Genomic DNA, 22,835 nt, shown 5'->3' on the forward strand with positions numbered 1-22,835 from the left:
CGAAACGGTTGAGAGATGACAGCGTTAACGTGTGGTGGTCCCTCTACTCCTGTACTGTACTGTCACTGTACTGGCACACCCGAAATCACCATATATACAGTTAATGTGTGCGTTAGGTTGCGCACAGGTGGTGAAAAACAACCATGCTGTTTTTGTGATCACCCAGCCACCCACAGCTCCGTAAGGGACCACTGAAAAAGTAATATCGGAAAAATGTCAGTAAAAAATTAAATAAATAAACTTACTAACTAAACTACCTTTTTTTATTATATATATATAATAACCGGGAAATATATCGGTGTCGGAAATTAGGAGTTGGGACAACATCGGATATCTCAACAAAAAAAAAAGTAAATATCGGACATCTCCATCTGTACGCATCACCAGTGTTTACCTGCGCCGTTGTGGGTGGAGCTAACAGGGGGACCCGCCTCCTCTTCCTCTTCCCGCCCGTTCCGCAACAACGCTCCGTCCAGGAGGTGGAACTCCGTGGGCGTGAGGTCAAAGTTCACGCTGCGCTTGCGCTCGCCCTTTTTTGGCGTTCTGGCGGGAGGAGGAGGAGGAGGCGTCGTCGTCTCCGTGGCGATGGGTTGGTCGTCGGCGATGGCGTCGTTGTTGTGGTTGGCGTCGACGGCGGCCATTTTGGAGTTCTGGACGCCGTTCAGGGCTGTAATCACACGGTCATAATGTGTTAACACATTTTGGGCGGGAACCCCTTTTGGTGTTCGCATTATGTTATGCTTTAGCTATTGAAAAATACGAGCTTGTAGGGTCTGCTATTTTTGAAAAATCGAAGAACGACTGACATAGAAACATAGCTTTTTCAGAAAACTGTCACGATGTAGAAGACATTTTTAGAATCTGATCTCAGGTCAGAATGGGTTAAGAAGAAGAGTGGTTTAATTACTTTTCCATTCCATATCGCTACACTTTGTCTATGGATAAATGTGTGTAATCTGTGTTCACATCAAGGTACGGGTTTGTCTAGATGTGTTCAAATATACGGCAATGTCCAATTTGCCAGAGAATCACTGTTTATTTATTTGTTTAATCACTGTTTATACTTGATATCCATAATAATAAATGTCTCCTTATTAGAGCTGGGACTCTATTAAATCTCGATTAATCACATTTGAATCGCCTATCAATATTCATAACAACCACACCAAGGGCTCTAATGAAGTACTGTCACCTCATAAACACATGACATAACAATGAAGTACTGTCACCTCATAAACACATGACATAAAAATGAAGTACTGTCACCTCATAAACACATGACATAACAACCACACCAAGGGCTCTAATGAAGTACTGTCACCTCAGAAACACATGGCATAACGACCACACCAAGGGCTCTAATGAAGTACTGTCACCTCATAAACACATGACATACCGACCACACCAAGGGCTCTAATGAAGTACTGTCACCTCATAAACACATGACATAACAACCACACCAAGGGCTCTAATGAAGTACTGTCACCTCAGAAACACATGGCATAACGACCACACCAAGGGCTCTAATGAAGTACTGTCACCTCATAAACACATGACATACCGACCACACCAAGGGCTCTAATGAAGTACTGTCACCTCATAAACACATGACATAACAACCACACCAAGGGCTCTAATGAAGTACTGTCACCTCATAAACACATGACATAACAACCACACCAAGGGCTCTAATGAAGTACTGTCACCTCATAAACACATGCAAAACTGGAAGAAAATTCAAAAAATCACAGCACTACATATTTAAAATGTTACACCTCCTAGCAAACTTACCAGAGCTGTGGTTGTCTAGCCGCTCCGTCGTGTCGTTGGGAGGTTTGCCGCCGTCCTTCGGTCCGCCCTTCCGTTTGGTCCCTCTGTTGCCCGCCGCGTCTTTATTCGCCGCTGCGTTCTTCGGCAAAGCTTTTTGGGCGTTTTCCGCGGCGTTCGCCGTAGACGACGACGCGGCGGGCATGGCACTCCGAACCGCTCTCTTACCAACGAGCCCGGCGCTTTTCGCCGGCGTCGCGCCTTTCTTCTCGTCCGCCTTCGCGTCCTTCTTGCTCGCGTCCGACGGCTTTTTCGGCGGGTCGGCGGGTTTGACGGCGTCTCTCTTCGGTTTGGCGCCGTTCCCCGGAGGTTCCCTCTTGGTCGCGTCTCGCTTTCGGTCTCCCGCTGCAGCGGTAGCGGCGGCTGTGGCGACCTGCAGCGGCTTGTCCTCCTTTGTTTTCGCCTCCTTCATATCCTCCTTCGACGTCGGTTCTAGGGGTGGGCGATATGGGAAAAATTCAGCTTTATTGGCATGAGACAACATAATTATGTGTCAAAATACAATTAAAAAAAGTTGAAAATGGGGAAAGTATATACATTTGGAGGAGGGTACAGCATTAAGTAAACAGAGCTATGTCACATTGCATCGTTATATACATGTTACAAAGCTTTTTTTAACCAAATAGCAGCATTTTAGACAAATAAAAGACTATTTAAATAGTATTAAAAAAAAAGCTCAGATTAAAGGTAGCAGCTGTTTTTACGGACTGACTATCACAATATTTCTTCAAGCTGTATCACGATACATGATATTACGATCTTTTTTAGGGATATTGGTCATGTTGCTTAACAGCAGAAAAAGGAGTAACAGAACATTCAGATCAAAACACTCATTTATGTTTAATATATTAAAATATATATTATAAACAGTCGTTCTACAAAAGTATAAATTATAGGTATAGAACTGCAAATCATCATTCACTGTATCACAATAATATGATATCTCTGAATATCCTATCACAATACGATAATATGTATCACGATATTCATCACCATAGCGCCCACCCCTGGTTGGTTCTTTCCTCGGTTGTTGTTTTTCGGCGGCCTTCGAGGGTCTCGGCTTGGCGTCCCCACCGTCCTTGGCGGTTTTCCCCTCTCTGGCGGCCGCGTCGGCCCCCGTCATCGTCGTCGTCGTCGCCGCCACCTGCGTCTTGGACTTGGCCTTGTTGCCGTCCACCTGTTTCCTGGCGTCTCCTCCCGCCGCTGGGCCTGTCGCCGTTACAAATTGAAGTTGACGACTAATTGCGATTTAAGCCATTCTGACCTGAGATCAGATTCTAAAAATGTCTTCTACATCCTGACAGTTTTCTGAAAAAGCTATGTTTCTATATGTCAGTCGTCCTTCGATTTCTCAAAAATAGCAGACCTACAAGCTCGTAGCGTGCGCTATGAGCTTATAGATCTGCTATTTTTCAATAGCTAAAGCATGGCATAATGCTAACACCAAAAGGGGTTCCCGCCCAAAATGGGTTAACCCATTTAGACGATTCTACAAGGACGATTCTACAAATGTCTTCTAAATCCTGACAGTTTTCGGGAAAAACCCTATGTTTCTATGTCAGTGGTGCTCAAACATTTTCATGTCAAGGACGCCCGAGATAATATGTAATTGGCCACCGACCCCCGTCTGAAAATATGTTGTTCCAGGGACCCCCTCCCCCCAGAAGCAAAGATTTGAGTTAAAAACGTTCGCTCTGAAAGAATATAATATATTCAAAGATTTGCGCCACATTTTCAAGATTTTTCAGTGCCGAGGCTACGAGCTTGCAGATCTCGAACACGGAAGCGATTGACCCTTGTTGCATTTTTTTTTTTTATGCGATCATGTAATTACGGCGATTAGGCGATGACGTAATGATTGTGAGCGGCCTACCCGTTGTGCCGCGCGCAGCGAGCAGCTTGTCTTTGGTCAGGGAGCTTCCTGGTCTGGACGTCACGTCTTTGGGCCTGACGCTCTCCTGACTCTTGGGCTCTTTAGGCAAGGACCTGAGACAGGAGATGCAAATTATCACAATGAGCGCTGGGATTTCTTAAAAAAAAAAAAATAGGAGCTCGGGGTGCCGGGCAGATATGGCAGCTTTTATTCTGAAAGAAAAAAAAACATTTTTATTGATATTGATAAAAAAAACCGCTATGACGTGTGTACATGTCCACTGGATCTATCGGTTGGATTAGTTATGACAGCAGCAGCTGGACACACACACACACACAAACGCACAGTCGCACGCACACACACACACACACACACGCGCGCGCGCCAATTGATTGATCATAGATGCATTGTACACATCCATCCCAGACCTGAGACTCTCCTGGCTCTCTGCCCGTCTGCCGGCCAGTCTGCTGCTGGACGAGGCTTCCTCCAGGTCCTTCAGACAGACCACGGGCTGCTTGAGGAACTCCAGATGTTTCACCTTCTCCAGACCCTCCAGGATCTTGGCCTGTGGACAGCCAGTGTTGATTGATGTCGACTAAGGGCCGATTCATACTCCTATTTTAGAGCCGAATAAAAGTCGGTTCGGCTCTTTAGAGCCTACAATTTGACGTCATTTGAGTCGTTCGGGGGGCGGGTACCGTCCTAAAGTCGACTCTTCGGTGCTACTGAAAATTTCTGACGAGCCGAAATCATTTCGGCACTACAGCGCCGAAACAGCGGTAAAATACGAGAGTATGAATCGGCCCTAATACCGTGACAAAAACATGTTCGTCGACTGCCTCTTTTCACCGATTGGAAACTAAATGAAAACGAAGCTATGATGACTGAAGCCAAGACTAAATATGTTGACAATTGCCAACAAATAATAACTAGACTAAAATGTTAGGAAGAGGCTAGAGTGGACAAGAGATCCAGTATTAGGCATTTTACACTTTGGTTTGCATGCTGTAAATATCTGATCTACAAGCTCACAACGTGTTCATTACGACGGCATCCGGGGAACAGTTTAAATTATTTTAAATTAAACAGATAAGTTCATAGATGAATCGTTAACCCCTCCCTAGCCTGGGATTCATTTACTATTATGTAATCATTAATTAATCGCCAACAGCCGTGTACCTGTGGACAGCATCCAGGGAACAGCACCCTGACAATCCTCTCCTGAGGGTTGGACGGATGCCACACCAGCAACGCACAGACGGACGCCATGCAGGGGAGAGAGAGCTCTGAGAGAGAGACACACACACACACACACACACACACACACACAAGTTCTTTATTTTAATGCCACAAATTACAATTCACCATTTGTCAGCCTTCTGATTGGTCCCTGACTGACTAACCAGCATAGTACTTTCTGTCTGTCTTGTTCCGCCCTGGTTCCGTCTTGCATTTCAAGAATTTGTATGGGCCTCGACCCGAAAGTACAGTAGAGTATCTGCGCGCTGATTGTGGTGGGCCAGTCTGGGCCAAATTCCTCGAAAATGTCCGGTCCAGATTTTTCGTCTCAGTCCAGCCCTGTTCGATACCCCGAGGTTTGCTATGATTCCAAGTAATGGTTGATACTTAAGAAATGTTTTTCTCGGAATGCCTTGTCCACGTATATAAATCAAAGACACAGCCCCCACCTCCAGAATCAGGACCCTTAGTTGTGACTGGTGTCAACACAAACATCAGTCAGGTGTATTTGGGATGTTAGCTATAAGGCATCGCTCACACATAAAAGACTGGGTGCTCTATCCACACATAAAAGACTGGGTGCTCTATCGCTCATGTCCCGGGGGGAGAGGGGGGGGCCAGAGCAGCTCGCAACTCATTTTCAATGGGAGGTCGCGTGGTTTTGACGAGACAAGCTTGCTCCGTGGCCCCAAGGCACGATTCATACTCCTATTTTAGAGCCGTGACGTCATTTGAGGTTCGGGGGGGGGGGGGGGGGGGGGGGGGGTTCAGTCCTAAAGTCGACTCTTCGGTGCTACTGAAACGTTTTGACGAGCCGAAATAATTTCGGCACTACAGAGGTAAAATAGGTTTATGACAGCGGTCTCTTCGGTGTCTCCGGTCTCTTCTGTGTGTCGCATGGCTCGCAATGCATTTTCAACGGGAGTCACGTGGTTTGACGAGACAACCTTGTCCAATGGGGGGCAGGAGGGCAGAAGACAGCCAGGGTCGTAATACTGTAAAAATCTATCGATGAAGATGCCCGTTGGCCTAGCGGTCCAGGCACATATAGGCTCTGGCCTGACAGCGCGCCGCGTGTTTCGAGTCCCGTTCACGACGACCTTTGCTGCATGTCTCTCCCCCCTTCTCTCTCTCTCTCCTTCTTTCCCGTCAGTCTTCACTTGAAACTAACAGTGAAGGCAGAAAAGCCTAAAAAAAATCTTTAAAAAAAATAAACTAAAACTGAAATAAAATAAAGAAACGCTACTACTGACCTTGCTGTGATCCTTTGCTGCTGCCGTTATTATTACCACTATGAGATTGTAACGGTGACATCTCGGGCCAGGAGGTCATCAGAGCGTCCAGGTCTTTGCTCCCTCTCACGGGGTTCAGCGTGTACATCTCCAGCCGGCCCACGCCCATCTTCTGGAAGAGGATGAGCGGTTCGATGCCGCCCGGTCCGCCGGGCCGACACAGGGCCTCGGCGCGCATGTTGAGCCTCTCCAGGTGTCTGAGGGTGAGGGCGGCCTGGTCCCAACTCCTAAGAGTTACACACGCGGCGCGCGCACACACACGGGCACAAACACACATGCACACAATGCAGAGAGACAGTGTTTAGCGTCTCAGTAAACTATAGGATCATAGAATGCAGAGAGACAGTGTAGCGCCTCAGTAAAGAATGCAGAGAGACAGTGTAGGGTCTCAGTAAAGAATGCAGAGAGACAGTGTAGGGTCTCAGTAAAGAATGCAGAGAGACAGTGTAGGGTCTCAGTAAACTATAGGATCATAGAATGCAGAGAGACAGTGTAGCGTCTCAGTAAACTATAGGATCATAGAATGCAGAGACACAGTGTAGTGTCTCAGTAAACTATAGGATCATAGAATGCAGAGAGACAGTGTAGCGTCTCGGTAAACTATAGGATCATAGAATGCAGAGAGACAGTGCAGCGTCTCAGTAAACTATAGGATCATAGAATGCAGAGAGACAGTAAACTATAGGATCATAGAATGCAGAGAGACAGTGTAGCGTCTCAGTAAACTATAGGATCATAGAATGCAGAGAGACAGTGCAGCGTCTCAGTAAACTATAGGATCATAGAATGCAGAGAGACAGTGTAGTGTCTCAGTAAACTATAGGATCATAGAATGCAGAGAGACAGTGTAGCGTCTCGGTAAACTATAGGATCATAGAATGCAGAGAGACAGTGTAGCGTCTCAGTAGACTATAGGATCATAGAATGCAGAGAGACAGTGTAGCGTCTCAGTAAACTATAGGATCATAGAATGCAGAGAGACAGTGTAGCGCCTCAGTAAAGAATGCAGAGAGACAGTGTAGGGTCTCAGTAAACTATAGGATCATAGAATGCAGAGACAGTGCAGCGTCTCGGTAAACTATAGGATCATAGAATGCAGAGAGACAGTGTAGAAAAGAGTCATCCTGGTGAGCAGCAACAACCCTCCCCTGGCCTATTCCATGGGTTGCACCCACCCACCTCACGTGCTGTCACTCCCTCTCAATCACTAATCACACCTGCTCTCACTCACTCCTCAATCAGTGGCCAGCTACATATACTGCCTGAGTGCCTGTCCATGCAGTCATTGTTTGGAAGCAGCAGCAGCAACCAGCTGGGAGCCCTCTGCTCTGGAGTCTCAGCAGGCCACGGTTATGCGTCACTGAAGTGAGTCAGTTAACTTAATGAATGCTTGTGATGGAGATACTGTCTATTGTAGCTACATGTTTGCCTTGAAGCTCATAGTGTGTTTGTAGCTACTTGCTTGCCTTGAAGCTCATAGTTTAGATATGTTTGTGTAATGCACATGTGCTTGGCCTATGGTGAACGTCAGGGAAATGCATTTATCACAGGCTTAAGAGAATATTCACTTGGTGTATTGTTATTGTTAATATGGTTGAATTGTATAATAATTATGTGTTTCTATCTTTCATAGTTCAAAACCATAACTGTGATGCCTCACCATCTCCTTGCTCACTATAAATGCGTATCTGTGCAACGGAACAATAAAAGGCTTTGATGGAACTCCTTGTATGCATTCTTGCCGATGCACCATGGTGATGCTAAATATCCTGTGAACCTAGAACTCTTATCTATTTAATAGACAGTGTAGCGTCTCAGTAAACTATAGGATCATAGAATGCAGAGAGACAGTGTAGTGTCTCAGTAAACTATAGGATCATAGAATGCAGAGAGACAGTGTAGTGGTCTAGATTAGAACAGTGGTTCTCAACATTATTTCAGGCCATGACCCCCTAAAATAATCATATTTGAACTTGGACTTTTTTTAGGCGAGTGTTTTTCCTGCAACCGAATGCTTGCGAGTGATTCAGAATCATGAAAAACCCCTAGTTTAACACATCACATGCTACTTAAAGCATAATTTAAATTATATTTATTTATATTATATAGGTGTTTAATGGTACCCCAACGTTCAACCCCTGAATTTACCACGATCCACAATTGATTTAACACTCTATTTTAACCCATTTAGACCTGAGAACGATTCTACAAATGCTGACAGCTGACAATAAATCCTGACAGTTTCCTGAAAAACCTGCTTTTCTATAGAAGTGGTTTTCAAACTATTTCATATCAAGGACCCCCAGAGAATTATCTGTATTTGGCCGCCGACCTCCATCTGAAAAGATTTAGTTCCAGGGATCCCACACCCCCCTTTCCCCCCAGAAGCAAAGATTTGAGTTAACAGTTTGACTGGTTTAAACGCGTAACCCGCATTTTAATCAACCCCCCTTCTTCACTGCCGAGATTGTTGTATTACCTTTAGAGCATACGCTGAATTATTTGGGCTTTTAATCCGCGAAAATCCAGCGAAAAAAGGTCCCTCGGTTTGTTGTGATCCGATCATACCATCCACCATCTCGGTGCACCCGGAAGACGCACACAAGACCCGTCTCCATGAGGCGTTGTACACCATTCATTTGCATTGGCCTCAATTTCCCAGAAGCCCTAGCAGCCCACAGCATGTGACGATTTCCGGTTTCGTCATCAAAACGAAACCATCTAGTCTCTTTCTCCGCGGCGAAGACAGAGTTTATTTTTATTTATTACAATACGGCGGATTAAACACATAAAACAAAAGGCGGGTATGTCGTATATCGCAGCGACAGTAACCTGGAGTATACCGTTCCTGGCAGTAAAACAACGTTAGCTGTGAAAGAATATATATTCAAAGATTTGCACCACATTTTCACGATAAAAAAAAATATAGCAGATCTACAAGCTTGTAGCGCGTATGAGCTTGTAGATCTGCTATTTTGCAAAAACCTTGAACGATTAGTATAGCAATTTCCTTTGGGTCAAACCTTAGATTGACCGGCCCACGGTCTAGAGGAGGGGGGAGGAGTCAAGCGCACTGACCTCATGTGGGCGGGGTCCGGAGCGAGGCTCTTCAGCCTATCGGGAGCGTTGAGGAAGACCACGCCCAGGTCCGGAGAGATGAGGTTCTTCAGCCAATCAGCCCCCTCGTTGCTCTGAGAAGACACGCCCCGTCCCGCCGACTGAAACTCCTCCTCTTCCTGTTCGGCCGCCTTCCTCACCAGGAGGCTGTTGACTCCTATTGGACGGCAATTTACTTTTTTTTTGACAGTGTAGGCATTTTATCAGACCCTCTGAAACCAGAGCGACTTAAAATACAGGGGTTCACTTCTCAACGTCTTTGGCTGGGGATCCTGCGTGACTGCGACGCGTTGTGAGCTTGTAGATCGGCTATTTTCAGCAATTGTAAAATCAGTCATTGCGACGGCATCAAGGCCCGCCAAAATACAGTTTAGTTTAGTCGACTAAATCAACTGTAGACTGTAGACTAAAATCTTACGATATTTAGTCGACTAGACGAACGCCAACACATTCCAGGTGACTAAAATGTGACCGAAACTAAAATGAAAACTATTCAAGAGACTATGACTAAAAAAAACACAAAAATCAAAATGTGCTGCCCAAAAAAAAAACAACACTAGGTCTATCGGAGGGTCACAGCGACCTATATATATATATACCTGGCAGGTTGTCGGTCCCCAGGTGCGTGACCAGGAGGGCGTCGACGCGGTCCAGGTGGCGCACCAGCTTCCAGAAGGCCGCGCGCGGCTCCGAGCCGCCGTTCACCAGCACGTTGAAGCCGCTCACGGCGAAGAAGGCCGAGTCGCCGCGGCCGCCGGGGAACACGTAGCAGCACGGGCGCAGCATCTTCAGGAAGCCCACCTGGTGGTGGAGGGGGAAAAGGAACTGGTTGGAATAACGTGTTCCTTCCACGCGCTACGTCCAACCAGGGGAAACTCCCCTTGGCCAGCCGGGGCGCCTGATGGAGGGGAAAGGAACTGGTTGGAATAACGTGTTCTTTCCACGCGCAACCAGGGGAAAACCAGGGGAAACTCCCCCCTGTCAGGTGTAACCAGGAGCAACATGGACACTCAGGCATGAAGGAAGCATGAATTCAAGTCCGTTGCTCTCCCCTTGTCCCCCACATAGAGTATTAAAAGGATAGAGACTAAACTAGCGCGAAGCTCCGCCCCCTCCGCTATTCATGTCAGTGGAAGTTGCTCAGTGGCGTTTTGAAGCACCCGGAAGGCTACCGGAAGTACCGTCTTTTCGCTGATTCAGCATTTCACTTCCGCATTTGGACACCAAATTTTGGTGTCCAAATGCGTAAGTGCACCCAGAGTGCACCTGGGCTTTACATTGGGCGCTCGGTTGCACGGGGTTTCCTCGTCAAGAATCCACGGGTCCGCCTGCAGTCCTTCCTCTTACCACTAGGGCCCAGCGCTTCAACATTGGAGTGCATAGCTGGCCCCTTGGTCCCCCATATACGGGGACTAGGTTGGTGGAGGGTGTGTAGCAGTGGCGTGCACAGACATTTAGAGGGGCAGGTGCTCAAGTGAAAAAAAGGGCACCTTTGTGCTGCGCATTTTGGGGCGGGAACCCATTTTGGTGCTTTAGCTATTGAAAAATTAGCAGATCTACAAGCTCATAGCTTGTAGGTCTGCTATTTTTTTTTTTTATCGAAGAACCACTGACATAGAAACATAGCTTTAGATTGTGGGGGCCTAAATAATATAGTAGAAGCATTTTTTTTATCAAGATTTGATCAATGTCACCATGGTCCACACACTAAAAAGTAAGAAAAAAAAGAAAACGTTTTTATTTTTTTAGCACATTGCCAAAAGGGCAGGGGGTGCTCTAGCACCCCCTAGTGTCTATCTGTGCACGCCACTGGTTTGTAGAGCCCAGGATCACATTAGATGATTGACACAGGGGTGAAAAATGAGTTACAAAATCGTGGGATAAAAATATATTAGTAAAAAAAAAAGAAAAGAAAAGGAAGCCTACCTGGGAGGGCGGGGCCAGCAGTGAGAAGGGAGACTCGGGCTCCAGGGACTCGCTGAGGTACTCCGTGAACTCCCGGAGGCCCTCCATCTCCCCGAGCGCCGCGGGGGGGTTGACGCGGATGTCTATGAAGCCCTGTGGGAAGTTAAAATACAATATTATGACATTATCTATACATGTGCTATATACTGTATGTTTTTTTTTCTCTTTTTTCTTTTTTTACGGATCTGTATGAAATCCTGTGGAAGTTTAACCCATTTAGACCCGAGGACGATTGCACAAAGTTTTCTGAAAAACCCATCATTTCAAGGACCCCCAAAAATATATGTAACTGACCGCCGACCCCCATCTGAAAATATGTTGTTCCAGGGACCGCACAGAGGCAAGGCTGAGAGTTCAAAACGTTCGCCATGAAAGATTTGCGCCACATTTTCACAATTTTCTTTCAAAAATAGCTAAAGTAATGCTTCAAACACCAAAAGGGGTTCCCGCCCAGAATGGGTTAAATATACATATCATTGAGGGCCGCTATCCCCTCCTATGTCCAGCTTTGAGGGTCCGTGTAAACACCAACATTGAAGACAAAAGTTTGTAAACACAAACATTGAAAATAAAAATTGATGACACAAATTGTGATTGGCCGGAATGAGATGATCTATATCGTATTATTTTAACCCTCTATCTGGCAGCACCGCAGGGGGTTGATACGGATGTCTATGATCTCTATTAAAAAATATATAGATTAATTATACATCTCGGATAGTCATGAAAGACAAGAAAGAAAGAGTGAGTGGCTGGCATCTCCCTTAACCAACCCCTCACCAACCTTAATCTTGTCGTTTTAACGCACCCCTCACCAACCTTAATCCGGTCGTGTTAACGCACCCCTCACCAACATTAATCCGGTCGTGTTAACGCACCCCTCACCAACCTTAATCTGGTCGTTTTAAGGCACCCCTCACCAACCTTAATCTGGTCGTTTTAACACACCCCTCACCAACCTTAATCCGGTCGTCTAAAGGCTCATACATAGTCTGGATTTTCGGTGGTGGGGTGACCACCGAACTACAACATGACGTCACGAGCTGCGGTGAAGAGCAAACCACCGCCACCGCTCCAGCCCTTCTCTCTGTTTTTACTCACCACCGCTCAACGTTATTTCAGCTCCGGTGGTCAGCTCACCACCGGAGCGATGGTCACACCTCACCACCTCACCATATCTCCACTGGGGAGGATGCCCATGAGGTTGCTGGGCCCTCGGTTTTCTGTCCTACCTGTAGGCCATGTTTGTAGTTCTACAGGTTGTATTTGTAGTGCTACTTGTAAGCCATGTTTGTAGTCCTACAGGTTAGATTTGTTGTCCTACATGAATAATAATAATAATAATAATATATGATTTATATAGCGCTTTTCTGGGTACCCAAAGTCGCTTTACATGAAGGCCATGTTTGTAGTTCTGCAGGTGGTATTTGTAGTCTTACCTGCAGGTTGTGTTTGGCCAGCTCAGAATTCCTCCACAGACCAGCGTCGGGACAGCTGACCGTCAGGATGCCTTTTAACGACGGGTCACATGACCCCAGCAGATTTCCAATCTGCGTGGCACAGGGGGGTTATAGTGCTTAAAACGTAACCCGACGTTCCTGGCTTGGATTGGGTTAACAACATATGTGACATATTCTTTGAAATAAAGTAAAGAGTAAATAGGCTTGAAAGGTTCACTTTTGTGGACTAACATTACACCTAGCTACACGTTTAAGCATTTATAGTCATATTTACATTTCAATTAACGATTTCAGCTCTGACATTTATTTCAGACATGCTCTAATATGTGAAGAGTCTGCCTGTTGTGCAATTAACTCATTTTGGATAAAAAAATAAATAAAGTCATTCTTTCTCCTCTGGTGAAAAGCTGGAGGCTGCACGATGGAAAACTCTCAGTCAAATCTGGTCACATATGTCTTGGTGTGTAGGAAGCCAATGTCAGTGTTGATTTAACATTTAATTACAATTTACAATGTAAGCATTTAGCAGACTGAGACACTCTTTAAGAACTTTTCAACCTATCTTCATATAATAGGTCCTCGCTAATAATCATGATAAAATGGCACGATTTTTTCTACTCAGTCCGTGTCTCATAGGAGAGCTGTGGGCAGTTTAGAAACCGTCCTCCAGTGACATTATCATTAGGCAGATTTATTTTTAAACAAGATTTATTTTACAAAAATCCATTTTCGCATTGCAACTTTTCAGGACTAGAAAGCCTGCAGTTTCTATTAGCTTGTATTCCCCATTGATGATGTCACTGGAGGACGGTTTCTAAACTGCCCACAGCCCTCCTATGAGACACAGACCGAGTAGAAAACAAATTGCGCCATTTTTTCATGAATATTAGCGAGGACCTATTATATGAAGACAGGTTGAAAAGTGGTGAAGTGGTCCTTTAATCCAGAGTTACAGTAAGCAAGAACAACACATGGTAATACATCAAATACATCTAATATAACAATGCTTAAGTTGATCACGTGCCAAAAGCGGTGGACACAAGGACGTCGACAGAAACTGGTGGACATGTGCTGTTGCCACAACACGCTCAGAAACAAGGACTTTAACCACGCTACTTACATACACTGCAACTCGCTTACAATTCGCAAACCTGGCAACACTGCCCTGTGTTCATGCTGTTGTCAGAGGCCCGCCCCCGGCTCACACGTCACTACTCTCTCCGTCTCTCCGTCTCTCCGCTCGCAATCGGCAGCCATCTTGCTTTTTATTTATATGGGCGAGTGGCAATTTAATGCAAATAAATTAATTATAGGTCCAGCAGGCAAATCATGATGGTCTGTAGGTCACAATAACATTCCGATTTTAGGTGTTGTGTTTTGTATGACATTTTGGCCAGTAGTTTTATATCTATCTCAGCTTTTGCCTGATAGCACACATGCTAACAGTGCTGACCACAACGTTAGCAGCATTTGATGACAGGTTGCCATAGCAACGTACAGTGTGCGCAGACCTAACGTGAGCTTCTGGGACAGAAACTTGCGTTTTCATGACAGCAGCAGCTGCTGCAGCCTCTGATAGCTACTGTGCTAAAGATGCTAAAGCAACACAAAAAAACATCCACACGCAAACCAAAACAAACCAGGGACCAGGGTTGCCACATATCGTGGATGTGAGAGTGAAACAAGCAACCAGGTCTATAAAAATGTTAATAGGCCAGTTCAAAGTAGGTAAATCAGAAATGGTCCGGAAATTAGTCTTAAAATAATCAATTATAGTGTTGACTTTGGTGTCAAACTTTGTTGTCCAATGTTGTTTCAGAGCAGTGGAACTCAAACATTTCCATGTCAAGGACTACCAATAGATAAACAAGTCCAAAGTAGCTTATAATGATCAGACTTGGCAACACTGTCTCTAGGTTGAACGTTCTACTTTACAAGCTCACACATATGAAATATGTTTTTTTGAATCTTCAAACTGAGACATATTTTATGATAATACTGTTAGCACAGTCATCATACTCCAAGAGCATACAAATGGAACCAAATGGACCCTGATTTTCCCAGAGAGCAAATGGTATCAAATGGGGGTCTGTGGCCTAATGCATTTCAAACTGGGGCTTCTTGGTATTATATTCTCTGCATATCTTATCAACTTGGGGTGAATATTTCACCATAATACTTTACTGAATATTTCACAAGAATATAACACAAGAGTCAAATGTACGGTCAAATGTAATCACAATATAGGCTACAGATGTAAATATTTATGACACAGTAAAATGTCGAAAATTAGTGCTATCCCCCCCCCCCACACACACACACACACACACACACACACGACAGGCAAGGCTGTTGTTTGCATCGTTAGCAGGCAGCAGCTACCTTGGCACTGCTCTCTGTGACTGTAGTTGTTTCACCATGTTTGCGTATTTATGAGAAATAAAAAACACTTTCTGTTATTATAATAATTTAGAACCCATCCGTTACTACATGTGCAGGGCACACTACTGAGTTTAAAAACACAGCTGAAACATGAAGTGGAGTCTGTCAACTCCGGCAATTTCCTTCTTCCCATATTGCGCTGCAATGTAACTAGGATTCGCCGGCCAAAGGCCGGCGAAATTCTAGTAAGCAATAGTCACCAAGAGTTGTAAGCAACAGTGGAATATCTTTGACTATTGATTGATTCATTGATACGAGTATACATGGTACAGTGCCGTCTACATAAAATGCTATCTAAATGATATAAGTTGAGCCTTTGCATACGGTCGTGAGGTCGTCGAGGCTAGGGCAAGTGCCGCACAGAATACAAAACTCTGATGCTGGCATTCAAAGCAACCAAAGGTATGGCTCCCCCATATCTTGCAAGTATGATTGAACCCTACAAACCCCCACACTCAGATCAGCCAACGCAGGGAAGCTGGAAGTACCATCACTAAAAACTCCGGGACAACGCTCCACACATCCCAAACTCTTCTCCCTTCTGGCTCCAAAACTTCAGACTCCATCATGGCCCATAGCACTTACCCTTACCCCCTTAGATAGCATTTCTGTAGACTTAGATAGCATTTGATACAGACTCATAGCATGTTACAGTATGTAGACAGCACTAGAATTGCATTGTATGTAGTTGTGAACGCAGTGAGCACTTACTATGAGACCTATCAGATCATGTCTGTCTGTGTGTATTCCCATGCTTTTTGTTCTTGCTTAATGTAAGTCACTCTGGATTAAGAGCGTCTGCTAAATGCCTAAATTGTAAATTGTGGTTGTCCAGAACCAAAAAATAGGTCTGTCTTATATGACCATATATGGAGATATCTGATGAGCAACATGATAATGTCACAGCACGTCCTCTCGACTCACCTCGGCGTCTGCGAAGATCTGGACGAAATCGCAGAGCGAAAAGCTGCCATTCTGCAGCACGATGTCCCCGCCCCCTTCCACACACTGACCAACCAGCAGCAAGAGTTTGTGACGAGACGCGCCGGCGATGAGACGATGGACCTATGGGGGAAGAGGAGGCGTCGACCGTTTAATGTCCACATCATGGAATAAATTGTTTAAATTAAGGCTCTGACGTCGGAGCAAAACAGGCACACACACACACAGACAAACACACACGGACACACACACGCACACCAATAAAGCTAACCCAAGTACAAACCACGGTTAAATGCCTGAAATAGATCCAGCTTTAACGTGTCGCACGCAACTCCGTAAACAGCAGCTCTACAAGCCCCACAACACGTCGCGCCGTCGAGCTGCTGTTTTCGAAGCGGTCGGGAGGGTTCCTCACAGAACCAAAAGGCAGTGCATTGTGGGAGGTCAGGAATGAGCAGGGCGATGCGACGAATTAACCTCCGGTGAAAAGAGCTTTGATTCAACTCAGCTCACCGACTGACTGAGAGAGGTCAGTGTGTTCGTTGGAACACATCGCCCTGACTAAAAAGGCCTATTCATGAACCACTTTTCAGGTGATAAGGCGACGACCACCAGTAAAAACACAACATGTGTTGTGTTAAAGGGCCACTTTTAGAAGATTTAGAACTCTTTTCTGGGGGTGTGTAATATGTGGTTTTAGATTTTAGCAGTGAGCAGTGAGTCTGATGTCATGGACTCTGGGCTCACTTCCACTGGACTACAATTCCCATACAGCTTTGAGCACTGCTCCTCCTTGTGGATAGGGGGAGGGCTGTCTTACTGAGACAACATGTAGTCCAGGAAGTAAGTGAGCCCAGTGTCCATAACATCAGAGACACAGGGCTCACTGCTAAAATCTAAAATATCTAAAACCACAAATTACACACATAAAGACCCCCAGGAAAGTGTTTTAGATCTTCTAAACGTCATTAACATATCTTTTTTTGCAAAAAGGGTGAAGTGTCCCTTTAAGGCTCATTCATAGTCTGGATTTCCGGTTGTGAGGTTACCACCGCTCCGGTGGTGAGGTGACCACCGGAGCTGAAATAACGTTGAGCGGTGGTGAGTAAAAAACAGAGAGAAGGGCTTCGTGACGTCATGTTGTAGTTTGGTGGTCACCTCACTACTGACAATCCAGACTATGAATGGGCCTTTAGTGGTTAAAAGTAGAATTGTCCAAATACCGATAGTGGTATCGGATACTCGGGCCGATACCACCCTCAAGTACTCGGTACTCAGAACCGGCCCCCGATACTCTGAGTCTCTGACCAGAGTACCAAAACGCTGTATCGTTCCAGGCTATTATTATTGTGGCAATTGGACATTACAGTATCATTACAAGTACAAGGCTTGACGATGAAATTAAATTGGAGAAAGAGGGGGTGCTTGTAAAAAATAAATCATATCGGGACAACTCTAGTTAAAAGCTTAACTATATTCGTACTCCAGTTCTAGGTGATAAGGTGGCATAGTAAAAACAGAGAGATGTGTTGGGGTGAGCGGTGAGTCTCTTATCACTGCGGCTCAGTGACGTCGTGTTGTAGTTTTAGTAAAAACAGAGAGATGTGTTGGGGTGAGCGGTGAGTCTCTTATCACCGCGGTCAGTGACATCGTGTTGTAGTTTTAGTAAAAACAGATAGATGTGTTGGGGTGAGCGGTGAGTCTCTTATCACCGCAGTCAGTGACATCGTGTTGGGAGTTTTCGGTGGTCAGCTAAAACTGAAGTATGAATAGGCCAGTCTCCAGAAGCAGAGACGGGTGTTTTCAATGAGTCTAACATTCATTAGGACAATATCAGTCACCTGAAGCAGAGACGTGTGTTTTCAATGAGTCTAACATTCATTAGGACAATATCAGTCACCTGAAGCAGATACGTGTGTTTTCAATGAGTCTAACATTCATTAGGACAATATCAGTCACCTGAAGCAGAGACGGGTGTTTTCAATGAGTCTAACATTGTGTTTTAAACCCAGCTTACGCTGGCTCCCTTTGTGTCAAAGAATTGATTCCAAAACAATACCGTCGGTCTATAAAGGTTTAAAAACAGTCGTTTTCAACCTTGTTCATATCAAGCAGCATTTGAGCCAACCTGTACACCAACGGTCCCACCAGATGTGTCCTCCTCATTATCAGAACACAAACTGATTTGATTAAAAAAAAAACGAAATGCCGCAAGTGGTTCAGATCGGCCCAGTGGTCTGTGAGATCTAACCACATGGGGGGGAGGCTGGCCCTTTAACCCTCTCAGAGGATGTGCCGTCTCAACACTTTGACTGCCTCCCGCGTACCCCCCCCCCCCCCCCCCCCCCCCAAAAAAAAGAGGGTGGGGTCAGGGGGTGGGATTAAATGTCTTACCTCAGAACAGACGTAGGTGGGGGTGGGGTTCACCACCACATGAGTGTCCAAAACATCTCCGCTGTACTGAAGAGTCCTCTGTCCTAAAATATATATACAAATATATACTAAGATAAATATATACACATATATATACAAAATATCTCCACTGTACTGAAGAGCCCTCTGTCCTGTGTGCGCGTGCGTGTGCTTGTGTGTGTGTGTGTGTGTGTTAGCAATGCTAACAATAACAACAACGGTTCTCTGCAAAATTATGCAAATTTGCACTTCTATTGATCATTCGGAAAGGTAGCACTAGTCTGTTGGCATGTGTTTAGTGTATATGACATACAACTAAAAAAGGTAAACGATACAGATGGGGTTAAAAAATTGTGGGATAAAAATGATAGTTAAAAATATATAGGCCTATACAGTATAATAACTGGAAAAATAGCTGAAAATAGACGGCCCCGTCAAGTGTGTTGCTATGGAAACGCAGCATTTACAGCATCATGTAACGATTTAACAATAACAGCAATAATAAAATACTAAGAGCCTGGAGCCTGATCAGCTGCTGATTTAAAAGTGCAGTGTGCACTGCAGGGCTGTGTGCGTGCGTGCGTGTGTGCACTCTCCCTCAGTCAGATGACAGTGACATCATCACCCTGAAGACAGTGTTAATAAAAGCTCCATTACTTCACTCACACCACATACTGGGTTTAGCACAAACCACACCAATGCAACTCCTTGCAACTCAAGGAGTTAAAGATGGAGTGCCATGATTTTTTTCCCACCCAAAAACATGATCACCAGGTCGTATTGTCAAATACTGTACTTAGGGTACAGTATTTGATAAAAATGACGTTTTTATGTGGGCACCCCCACCAGTTCATTAAGTATGCCTGGTTTGCCTGGTGGGTGGTGATGGGTGGTGAATCCACCTGAACTTAAGCAACACCCACAGCTGTAGTTGTACTATAAACGGGGAGGGGTTAGGGGAGGGGCTGATAGTGTGATGTCACTATATTACTGTGTTTTTCATTGGCACGTTTGACTGTCAAGGGTTCACTCTCCAGGAAGAAAACCTAAATACAAAGGGAAGACATCCATTGCACATAAAAACGACTCCAGGGTGTCTAATGAAGTACCGTCACCTCATAGACACCAGACAGACTGGAAAAATAAAAAAATTGTGGCACACATCTTTAAACCCATTTAGACCTGAGGACAATTCTATAAAAAGAAAAGTGGTGCTCAACCTTTTTCATGTCAAGGACCCCCAGAAATTAGCTGATGCGGACCCCCATCTGAAAATATGTTGTTCCAGGCACACCCCAGAAGCAAAGATTAGAGCCAAAATGTCCGCTCTGAAAGAATATATTTATATTCAAAGATTTGCGTCACACGTTCACGATTTTTCTAAAATAGCCATATAGCTATAGAGCTAGAGCTTGTAGATCTGCTATTTTTCAACAGCTGAAGTATAACATAATGCTTAAAACACCAAAAGGGGGTCCTGAATAGGTTAAAACGGTGTTGTCGCAAGGAGTTGCAACTGCTATGGTCTGGGCTTTTACTTTTGAAAATAGCAGATCTACAAGTTCTACAACGCTCATCTGCTATTTCCGATTTACGAGCACATTGAGCTCCTACAGTAGATCTGCTATTTTCTAATAATAACTAGAAAAAGTGCCCCTCGGGGCACAGGTGTCCACCAGGCCAGGTCAGGTTGTGGCCTCCTGGTGGCGCTATAATTGGCCAATGTGAAGACGGGCCATTTCTTCTTACGCCTTGGATGGCAATTGAATGGTTTGAGGCATTTTGTTCCAAAAATGTGTTTAGCAAAAATCCACCTGTTGGTGGCGCTATAACAGGCCAATATCAAGAGGGTGGGATATATTCCTCAGCCTAGTAGGAACGTCTCTGAAAGATTTCACGTAAATTGCATGCTGCGTTCATGATTTGAGGCTTTTGTTTATTCAACTTTCAGCATGATCACATTCACAGGTTTTAAAAGACAGAGGTGCCATTAAAAACACTGAATTATTTTGCCGATCACAGATATAAAACTTCAAATCTATAATGCAATAGCCTATCTAAAACTCCATTTGGATTTTTAGATAGGCTATTGCATGAACACATGATTATAGAGATGCTGTGTAACGATTTGTGGGATTTTTGGACAGAATCTGGAGGAGTAATATAAGTTTACTCATAAGTTTAAAATATACGTTTTTCAAAAGTCGGCCTCCTGGTGGCGCTATAACAGGACATTCTGGAAAATGTGGGGAAGAGGTTCATCGTTGGGTGATAATTGACAGTGTGTGCGCAAAATTTGCCAGAGATTAGATTAGCTGTACACAGACGGACACACACACACACACATACACAGACGGAGTGCAAAACATACTCTCTCCCCATGCCTGGTGGAAAAAAAATGTGAAAAGCTGCAGCATGGTGGCGCTATAACAGGCCGTTCTGGAAAATTCGGGGCAGATCGGTTCGTCGTTGGCATCCAGGGAGTGTGTGTGCAAAGGTTGGCATCGACCGGTTTTAACGGTGCCCGAGATTAGCTGTACACAGACGGACGGACGGATGCACACACACACACACGGACAAAACATACCTTCGGCCTGGTGGAGACAATAATAATAATAATATTAATAATAAACATACCTTGTATTTCGTCAGAGTAGAAAGCAGAGTGTCTGGACACAAACTGTTTGAGCTGGTGGTCCAAGTTACACACACTGAGGTCAATGTCCCACGACCTTATACCTGCACGCACGCACGCACACACGCACACACACACACACACACATTACAATGTAGGCATTTAGCACAGTCTTAATCCAGAGCGATTTACAGTAAGCAAGAACACCACATGGTAATACATCAAATACATAGAAATAGTCATCAAGGATCATGTACGCAAGTTAAGAGCCTAACATCCGTCTAACAGTAGAATATCTGTACAGACAGTGAAGCTATGAGTAAACACTGTAGAGTCTGCTATGTCTACATAAAATGTAGACATTACATAAGCCTTTGCATACATACGCCTGTATTGTCGTCGAGGCTAGTGCCAAGTGATATGGGCACGCACATATAAACTCAAAGGAACACATTTTGTTCAGTGATATGGGAAGTTTGATGTAAGCCAAGGTGTTTGATCTAGGTAATGCACATTATCGATCAATTCAGGAGTTGATTGATAATTGACAGCCTTATCGGTAAATTATTGAGGTGGGATTTAAGTAGTAAGTATAGCCTTGCCGAGCCATGAGGCCCATAGGGCGAGGCAGCTTGATGTACAAGTACAACCCCTGGACATGACGCTAGTATGTCACGGGGGTCTTACCCCCCAATCCGACCCTTGATGCCAAGTGTCAAGCAGGGAGGTACGGGGTCCCATTTTTAGAGTCTTTGGTATGACCCGGACGGGGATTGAACCCCGACCTCCCAGTCTCAGGGCGGACACTCTAACCACAAGGCCACTGAGCTGGTGGGATTTAGCGAAGGGCTAATTGGTTGCCAACTAATTTAGTAATATCTTTTTTTTACAATTAATCATGTTTGTTTTCATAGTTTTTCCAGTGTTGAATGTAACTAAACAAAGAGGAGTGAGCCCATCTCCCTTCCAATACAATCTGATGACTGTTGCACATGCACAGTAGCGACTGCAGGGCAGAATTTCACACACAACAATGGTTGCTTTATTTAGCAGCCTAATCAGCAACTGAGCAAAACATAATATGTTTGAATTAATTATTCATCTTTAATGTTTTTTTCTGTTAGTTTGAACATGTCTAAAATAACCTAAAATCAAATGTATAAGCCGTGATGGCTAAATGAGTGCCATAATCAGATTAATTGATTGATCACTTAAACATTCAAAATGTGTCACCTGTGTCACCGTGTGCCGCGCTACGAGCTTGTAGATCCGATATCTTTCAATAGCTAAAGCAAAAGTATAACATAATGATTAAAACACCAAAAGGGGTTCCCGTCCTGAATGGGATAAAGGAACTGCATCAGTTATGAGTTTGTTTACTGACAAACATGACCGTTTAATGTCAAACACGCACAGATTATCAGCTGCATTTAACTGCTAAACCATTAGCCTCTCTGTCTGTCTCTCCCTCTCTCTCGGAAAAAGGTCGCAATATAGATTCAGAGTTCAGACACCAAGATCTCATTTCTAAATTTGAGCAAGAACAGCACTAGTTGGCTGGCTGTCCAATTCATTTTAGTTAATCTAATGTAGTTGACACAAGAGTCTTTAAGAGACGTTTAAGTCGA

General features: G+C 44.6%; 1 protein-coding gene across 1 annotated transcript in view; it reads right to left on the minus strand.

Annotated features, from left to right (window-relative positions):
* The window catches only part of map1sa (microtubule-associated protein 1Sa), a gene marked incomplete at its 5' end in the record, with an annotated part of 44,585 nt that overhangs the window by 17,967 nt on the left and 3,783 nt on the right, over window positions 1-22,835 (minus strand). Inside the window, 14 exons of the mRNA XM_080770397.1 lie at window positions 395-667; window positions 1,792-2,259; window positions 2,821-3,036; window positions 3,701-3,813; window positions 4,129-4,268; window positions 4,883-4,989; window positions 6,196-6,461; window positions 9,313-9,508; window positions 9,951-10,152; window positions 11,278-11,409; window positions 12,756-12,866; window positions 16,143-16,283; window positions 18,555-18,637; window positions 21,210-21,311. Of these exons, the coding sequence (XP_080626523.1) occupies window positions 395-667; window positions 1,792-2,259; window positions 2,821-3,036; window positions 3,701-3,813; window positions 4,129-4,268; window positions 4,883-4,989; window positions 6,196-6,461; window positions 9,313-9,508; window positions 9,951-10,152; window positions 11,278-11,409; window positions 12,756-12,866; window positions 16,143-16,283; window positions 18,555-18,637; window positions 21,210-21,311 (2,550 nt within the window). The remainder of the gene's footprint in view (window positions 1-394; window positions 668-1,791; window positions 2,260-2,820; window positions 3,037-3,700; window positions 3,814-4,128; window positions 4,269-4,882; window positions 4,990-6,195; window positions 6,462-9,312; window positions 9,509-9,950; window positions 10,153-11,277; window positions 11,410-12,755; window positions 12,867-16,142; window positions 16,284-18,554; window positions 18,638-21,209; window positions 21,312-22,835) is intronic.

Source organism: Protomyctophum bolini (genome assembly GCF_963924005.1).
Source record: "Protomyctophum bolini genome assembly, chromosome: 8".
NCBI classification, from domain to species: domain Eukaryota; kingdom Metazoa; phylum Chordata; class Actinopteri; order Myctophiformes; family Myctophidae; genus Protomyctophum; species Protomyctophum bolini.